General features: G+C 41.7%; 1 protein-coding gene across 1 annotated transcript; it reads right to left on the bottom strand.

The window, feature by feature from the left end:
* Position 1: 1 nt before the first annotated feature.
* On the bottom strand, positions 2–7,964 carry thoc1 (THO complex 1). The gene is made up of 21 exons (XM_019878978.1): positions 7,848–7,964; positions 7,581–7,654; positions 7,451–7,511; positions 7,305–7,374; positions 6,815–6,933; positions 6,681–6,729; positions 6,507–6,602; positions 5,638–5,720; positions 5,272–5,345; positions 5,089–5,197; positions 4,871–5,005; positions 2,254–2,354; positions 2,108–2,174; positions 1,818–1,868; positions 1,671–1,741; positions 1,506–1,601; positions 1,320–1,385; positions 1,002–1,085; positions 782–929; positions 616–703; positions 2–373 (listed from the first exon to the last, which is right to left on the bottom strand). Exons 1-21 carry the CDS (start codon positions 7,893–7,895, stop codon positions 96–98), a joined length of 1,968 nt encoding a protein of 655 aa, XP_019734537.1. The 5' UTR covers positions 7,896–7,964; the 3' UTR covers positions 2–95.
* Between the last annotated feature and the right edge of the window lie 391 nt (positions 7,965–8,355).

Below are 8,355 nucleotides of genomic sequence, written 5' to 3'. Positions count from 1 at the left end.
ATGTATCAAAAGGCATCTTTAATGTGAACCTAAGAAACACAAAAAGTTTCTCCACTCTTAGTACAAAACAGAACAAAACAAAAAGTCTGCCTGATTCAAGCCTCGCTGAGGTCGTCTGCCATTTTGGCAAAGCCGGCAGCGTTGAGGGCCGCCACCAGGCTCTCCACGGTTGCCTGCGCCCCTTCCCGGTCCTGCCAGGTGACCAGCAGCAGCTTGGCCCGAATGTCGGCGTCCTCGCTTTCGGCCTCAATCTCGCGCAGCTCGGCCGCCCGCATCTCCAAGTGCGAGGCCAGCGACTTCCAGCGGCCACCCAGCTTGGCCGCGACATCATCCATCTGCTGGTTGCTCACCATCTTGCTTGGCATACTCGGGCCTGGACATGCAAAAGATGGACAGTTCATGGAAAGAATACCTGAAGCAGCACACTTTTGTGTTGAGGCAAAGGAGTTATTTGATTCATGTGTGTCTTTCAAGAAGAATTATTTTTCTCAAAGATTTAGTCATCGGTAAGTTCATTGTTGTCCCGGCACGTGGACGAGTTAAACTGCTCGGGAGCCATTTTAGGTCCTAATTAAGTGGCAATTACTTCTACAGAATAATAAAATGGTGTCTCACTGTCATTGCTGTCTTTGAGCAGATTGTCTTCATTTTCGTCATCATCCTCTTCCTCGCCGGTTTTGATCTCCTCCGAGGGGATGTCCTTCTGTACGGTCACGTGACATTTTCATGTTAGTGGCCATTTTGTTTTCAAACACCATTCAAACTTGGAACGGTTCCTTACAGGCAACTCCTTCGCCAGCTTGCTGACCATGCTGTCCAAGTAGTCGGCCAGACTGTTGAATTTCTGGTTGGTGGGCTGAAAAAAGTGTGGACTTCTTCTGGAGAGCAGCCGTAATGCCCGCCAGCCATAGTTTGGGTTCCGGACGACCCTAGGAGGAGGAACGCAGCGGTGGAAAATTTTGGGGTTTTGTTTTTTTCCAATCAGGCGGAGGGGAACTTACTTGTACTCTTCTTCCACCATGTTGACAGGGTCGGCCTGTTCGATGGCTTCAGCGAAGAATTCATCCAGCGAGGGCATGAACTCTCTGCCATAAAATAATGGGAAATAAAGCATATTGATCAGAGACCCTGAAAACATGTCCAGTGTTGACCAAAAGATATACGTATGAAAAACGTGGTGACTTTTTGACTCGGTCAAAGCCCTCAAAAAAGTTGGTTTACTTGCCGTAAAAATGAGGCACAAAGGTATTTGAGTCTCAAAATGTGAACATTTAACACGTCATCAAAACCCAAAGATTTTAAGTACTGAACGGTTTTACCTGCTGTCTGACTTGCAGGCTTCCGTGTTGTCCAAGTTCAAGTTCCACAAGCGAGTAAGCTCATCACTTAATATGTAAAAAAAAAAAAAAAAAAAAAATCAATAATAATAAATCAATAAATGTAAAAAAAAACAAAACAATTGGAAGCTTTTCTGAAGCAAATATTCAAATAAAAACAATTCTCACTTTCCCATGAAGATCTTTCTGTCAGGGCCTTTTCCCAGGAAGTCTTCTGGAGCAGCTCGTTTCCTGGAGGGCCGCTTGGGCTTGTCGTCGGCTGGCCTGACATACGGGAAAAAGGTTGCAGACAAAAATCGAAAGAAGTGCAGAAATCCTTGCGCTTTGGCGTACCGCTCTTTGACAAAGCTGGGGCATCCTTCGTTTTTCCAAGAGATCCAGTTTTCTTCTGTGTTGAGGATGCGCTGTCGCAAGCAAGGCACAGATCGTTATTAACACGTGAGGCCACGTCAGCTTCAGCAATACTTGATGATGACTTACTTCCACCATGGAGGCAAACTTGTCACCATCTGGTGGAATCTCTCTTAGAAGCTACGAAAGGACGGGGGGACAAAATTTGAAAAATGGTATTACTATGATGACAATTGACAAAACAGCGCTTAGAGCAATTGATTTTTACATTCATTACATTACAAAATAGATCACATTGAATTTTAAAAATAGGATTTTTTTCATGCATTCCTTCATATGATTTGGAAAATGTTTTATGTATATATATATATATGTATATATATATACACACACACACACACACACACACACACACACACCTGGTAAACTAGCTTTGTGGTTTCCTCAATCCACGCAGCTTGGTCGTCGTTTAGCAAGCAGCTGGAGCTTAGAGAAGAGCACATTTTTTTTTTAAATCCATTTTAGTAATTCAAATTCATTTTCCCCCAATGTTACAAATCCTTACCTTTTGAATTTGACTTGTCCTTTGAGGTACTGGAAGAGGATCAAGTATTGTAACAGAATGTGGCGTCTGAAGTTGCTGTCACTCAGCTGCAAGTCCATCAGCTGCACAGGTTGACAATAATATACATAAATACATTTGGCATTAAAAAATAAAAATGAAAAACATGAGGCTTTTGTTTTCTTTTCACATCCAAGTGCGAAACAGTGAAACGCCAAGCTTCCTGTTCTGTCTCCCTCTGGTGGTCATTGTTTTAGTTTAGCTTTCTTCGGACCGGTTGTAACTGGGAAAGTACATTTCTTGTGTGTGTGTTTTACATACTTAGCCAACAAATCTGATTCTATGTGAAATGAAGAGAAGTTCGACAAAAACAGTTCATGGCAAAACCCAAATGAGCAAAGAAGTAAACATGCAGTACACAGTAATCCACCCCCTCCATCATGAGTTCCACATTTGCGTTTGTATTTTTTATTTTTTTACTAAGTTTGTAACTGCTTTATCCTCAGAAGGGTCGCTGGGCGTTTCTGGAGCCTATGCCAGCTGTCTTCAGGCAGGAGGCGGGGGACACCCTGAACCGGTCGCCAGCCAATCGCAGGGCACACCCTCCGCGCTCACACTCATACCTATGGACAATTTTGAGTGTTCAATCAGCCTGCCATGCATGTTTTTGGAATGTGGGAGGAACCCGGAGTACCAAGAGAAAACCCACGCAGGCATGGGGAAAACATGCAAACTCCACACAGGAAGGCCGGAGCCGGGATCGAACCAACGAACCACTGTTCGAGGTTGAAGCGCTAACCACCGGACCACTGGGCCGCCACCATTTTGTTTGACATTGTAAATGAAAAAGAAAAAAAGAAAAACAGGAAGTATTTCAGATCAACCGTCTGCTGCCTGAATGTGACACTTTTGAATCCTGCTTTTTACGCCTCCAGAAAGTGACAGCTGGCAGTTCGTTTTATAATGTACTGTATACCTTTGGCCATGATTGTTGATGTAGATTTATTTACAGCTAAGTTTTTTGCTGAGGGTGTATTGAAAAAATGTATTTCTGTATCGTTGATTTCACCTTTTGCAGGACTGGACTAGAACGTTAAGACCCCCAAGGCCATTTCTGAAAACAGTGGAAAATGATCTCTTCCCATTATTTTTACAAACCAAATTGCTGTACTTCCAATTATTTTTACAAGTCCCTTTTTTTTTTCTTTTGTAACCGGTGAAAATGGACAGATTTTTATCGTGTTGGACGTTACAGCTAATTAGTTTTACAAAACAAATTCATCTTTTTGAAATATATGTATATTTTTTTAAACATCAAATTCTGTAAGAATCTTTTTGGAGAAGGTGTAGAAAAAAAAGTAGTGTGCTTCCGGTAACCCGACCGACCGAGAATTTCTACCTCGAAAAAAAACTTTACGGTCGGCATTTTATTCAAACAACCTTCAAGTTTAACACACGTCATCGTTAGTTCTACCAACAGTTAACATTAGCATTACTACACCTTGTGACGAATGTTTTATTCATAAAGGTACCATGCTACAACTAGTAAATTATAGAATAACCAATACTGTTTCATCATATTTTTCATAGCGATTAGCCAACAAATCTAATGACCAAATTGCCTCGGAATCGTGCCTTCTCATCGTATCTCGCTCTCGTGTTCTGTGCATACATCCCAGGTGAGTTTAGTGATACGCCTTTTGGACGATTCATACGAAAAATCAGACTGGCATTCCCATTTCTTAAATGTCGTTATTAGTAGACCTTTGTGAGTTTTTTTCGCCGCCATCTCAAACTTTCATCCGCGCGATTCCTCAGTTTGCGGACTAAAATCGTCCGTCAACAACATTGAAACATGGCGGCGGCCGCAAGCTCCGACGACAGTTTAAACCGCGTTTTCTGTGTTACAGTCGCGTGGTCGCACCGTAATGTCAAGAAAATAGCATCCATTGATGTATCGAAAAAAATAAGCAAACTATTTGATGAACACCACGGGCCGAGTAAAAACTGAGGGTGGAGGAGGACGGCGGAGGTGGTGGCGTGCCCCGGCCCCGAGTCCGGAGCGGGGAGTAAACTGAATAGGCGGCGGCGGCGCCGGCCGTGGAGCGGCGGGTTCAATGTCTTCTTGTTTTATGTTTTCTGGTGATTTTGTTTAAATTTTGGTGGGGAAAAAAAAAAAGATGAAAAAAAAAATTTGCCCGACCTACCGACCCTATGCTGAAATTTCATGTTACCGGAAACACACTACTTTTTTTTCTACGCCTAACATTAACATCACCATTTGCAGTCACAAATAATAATGGACTAAAAAAAAATAAAATTAAAAAAAAAAAAAAAATCAAATACAAATATAAATTAAATGAATATAAAAATAAATTAAATATAATATAAATTAATATTGGCTAGATATGAAAATTTAATCGAAAATATACAACTATAAATAAACCAGGATAAATATTTAGAGAATTTGAAATAAATTAAAACAATCAATAAATAACCACAAATGTTAAATATAAATATGTAAACCTGTGTAAAATACAAACAATATAAAAAGGATAAAAAAATAAAACACAAAAGTAAATACACACTTCTAAGTCATTCAATGAATATCAGATGTCACCTTCTCACTGGTGAGGAACTTGGCAAAGTAGACGTGCTCCCCGCCGGATGCCCGCAGCTCCTCCAGCTTCCTCTTGGACGCTTGCATGTCATCCAGCTTGAAGCTCTTGAACACGGCCAGCGTCTCGTCCGAGTACTGCGGCAAAAACCACGTCTGTGCGTTTCACGTTCAACGGCGCCCACGCGACGCCTCGAACGCAAGCTGCCACAGTTCCGTACCTTGAGGAAGGTCATCCAAGAGACTTTGTCGTAGCACTGCACCGGGTTCCGGAAGTAGTCCTGTAGCGTCCAGAACTTTCTGTACAGGTTGTAGTCGATGGGGATGGAGCTAAAAAACGCACCAACAATGCTGGTGAGCAGCTACATTCTTGGGGTGCTGTTTTTCGCGCGTGTGTAACGTACCACGACGCTGGCGCTTCCTCTTCGCCCATCTCTCCTTCCTCCACCTCCATGCCGTCTTCCTTTTCGCCCGTGTGCTGCCATGACAACAAGAATGACATTGTCACTGAAGCACCCCACTTCCAAAAGACAAACGATACAAAGCTTTCTTTAAAAAAAAAAAAAAAATGCAAGAAAAATCAAATAGAGCACTTCAAACCACCGCCATGTTCAGATCAGATGTGAGAATTGAGCCGTTTTTGTGACACCGCGCCGGAAGGGAAAGAGTGATGTTCACCATAGGACAGGAATTGAAACCGTCATGCGTCGTATGACTTTAAACAAAAACAGTCGGTAGTTGAATGTGTGACAGCTCAGACGCTAACTAACCTTGAGTCCAAAAGTGCTTTCATCTTCATTTTTGTTGAACACCGTGATGTTGTCCAGGTTGAACTGACTCTGGAGATTCAGACCTAGCAACAACACCACACAACAGAACCGCTATTCTAGCATGAAATCAATGAACGCTACTTGATCATTATCCACAGGACGAAGCACTTTAATGCGCAAAATGTTACAATGATACGCTGTAAATGAGAGCAGTAAATGAGATGATGACGTTCAATAGAAGAAATCATTTCGACAACAAAATTGAACATACAAGATCTTTTTTTTTTAATCAGCACAGTGGAGTTCCACGACCCCCACGATAGGTGAATTTCCACAAAGCAGGAATTCCCTTTTTTTTTGGTCTGTGCACAAATGGGTGGTGATTCGATTTGAGTCGCAAATTGAAAACAAATGCTGAATCAATATTTCCCTCTTTGAGTCAAAATACGTCATGACATATTGTCGTCAGAGAAGAATGTTGATGAAAGACACGCCTCCTCGCCCTGGGACTCCTCGAACTACATGGGGCGTGCATATGCACGAAAGCTACATATGCGCTGCATTCAAAGAGACGCCCGGAAGTAGCTATGGGTCATTTGGAGGCTAATGTCAATAAGAATTGCCAATGCTGATTTTTGGTGCGAGTTCAAGCTTTAGTATTATTATAAGCAGATATATTTTATAATAGCAAATATTAAATAAATGGCTCAATATAAAATGATTCAAATGTGTTTATAATCCCACTGTACTTACTGTAATAATCACAGTTAATCTATTGATACGTGACTAATTCTTTGACAGTGTGAGCCCAAATTGGACATGATTGGAAGTGTAATCCAATGTGCTTTATACGCAGGAGTTGTTCTTACCAGATTTTTCTGACAGCGGGAAGAGGCGAGCCAAGAAGAGTTGGATCCGTCCACAGAACACAGTGTTCTGAGACTTGGACAGACGCCGTAGAAGATCTAGAAATTTGAACAAAAGTGTGTCACTTTGACTTCAACAATTCTAAAAGACGATATAAGAAAGAAATAATAGCTTACCATTACACATCCTTAATAGGTAGTTCTTACCAGCGGTGTAGAATGAGTTCTGTGAGGGGGACAGAGTTTTTAGGAAGGGAGCATTAAAAAAAGACATAAAACTAAAAAAGATTGTTGCTGGTTTTGGTATTTACGGATTTCCACGTGGAGACGTTCTTCTCCACAAAGGTAAAGATGTTGTCACACTGGTCCAGCGGAAGACTGTCCAGCACGTCTCCCAGCAGCACGAAAGGCGTCGTCGCAGAGCAGATACCTGCATGGATACAAAATGGCTTTTACCAGTGGCCTTGTATAGCTGCACCACGATCGCTGTTTCGAAGACAGAATTTTGGTGTGCTTACTTAAAATCAATATACATTCAGCCATTCTTTTCCATACTTCATATCCACATAACAGTCACAGTTGAGCCGGAGCCAATCTCAGCTGACAAAACATTTAACGGATGTAATTATTTTGTTTTTGTTCAAGATAGAAGGAACCTAGAATTAAGTGTTTCTATTTTCAACGGTTCATCCAAGTAAAAATATTAGAGGTATTTTCATGGAGATGGAACGGGCATCAAGAAAAAGTCAGGAATGAGTCACAGTTGTATATGTACAGCGGAAACACGTTGGCTCTCATTACCTTCAGTGACTGCATCTATGCTCATGTAGATAAGAGACAAGTAGTCCTCACAGCTCGACGCCTGGTCCACCTGTATACAAACACAAACATTAGCTCCACTACAAGTGCATGGGTAACGAATATATATACAAGTTGACATGGCTTACAATCTGCTCCCCGAGGACCCCTCTAAAAGCCTGGTCCAGTGTGGTCTTCTTTTCGGTCTCACTGCAAAGCGCAGTTAGCGCAAGGTTAGCATGCACGCGGTGTTGTTGTGGTTGTTTTGTTATCACTTACTTTCCAGGGATGTGATGAAAAGCTTGTATTATCGCTTTACTGCTTTTGTCGCCCAGCGCTTGCTTGGTCGATTCCTACGAGTTTACGACAGTAACATTTAACGTGAGACAACACCAAACTGTTAGCAGAGGCTAAATTAGCAAAGAGGTAGTGGAAAATGAAGCGCGGCGGGTCACACGCTTTCGGACAGGCGTAATTTGGGATGATACAACACAGCACCGAATGGTGTACTTTTCCATAAATAAATACTATTTGACGTTTTCCCACCGTGAGCTTGTCTTTGGCCTCAATAAAATCAAACAAGGGAGGTGACATCTTTGCATACAACGAGCCAGAAGTTGAATTAAACTGCTTCCGGGTTGTTGGTCATTGAGTGGTGGTGCATTCAGGGATATCGGAAATGCCAAATGCATTTTGTTCAGTTCATTGCGGTCACAGGTCAATATTACCAGACTTATGGACCCAAACGTTCAAATGAAACATTCAAGAAAATATATATATATATATTTTTTAAATTAAACGTTCAGCTTCGAGTGGCGATGCATTCTGGATTCCTCAGACGTTTATGTATGTATTTATTTATTTAGTTATTTATTTGTTTGTTTGTTTGTTTGCTTGTTTGTTTGTTTATAGCTTCCTGGTCCTATTTTTTGATAACTTCCTTGGTGGTTCCCGGTCGTTCATTGAAGTGGAGATACGTTCAATGAAATTTCACACACACACACACACACACACACACACACACACACACACACACACACACACACACGCGAGC

The sequence above is a fragment of the Hippocampus comes genome, unplaced genomic scaffold, assembly GCF_001891065.2.
Source record: "Hippocampus comes isolate QL1 unplaced genomic scaffold, H_comes_QL1_v1.1 scaffold85, whole genome shotgun sequence".
Taxonomy (NCBI): domain Eukaryota; kingdom Metazoa; phylum Chordata; class Actinopteri; order Syngnathiformes; family Syngnathidae; genus Hippocampus; species Hippocampus comes.
This window is presented reverse-complemented; position numbering and strand designations above follow the sequence as displayed.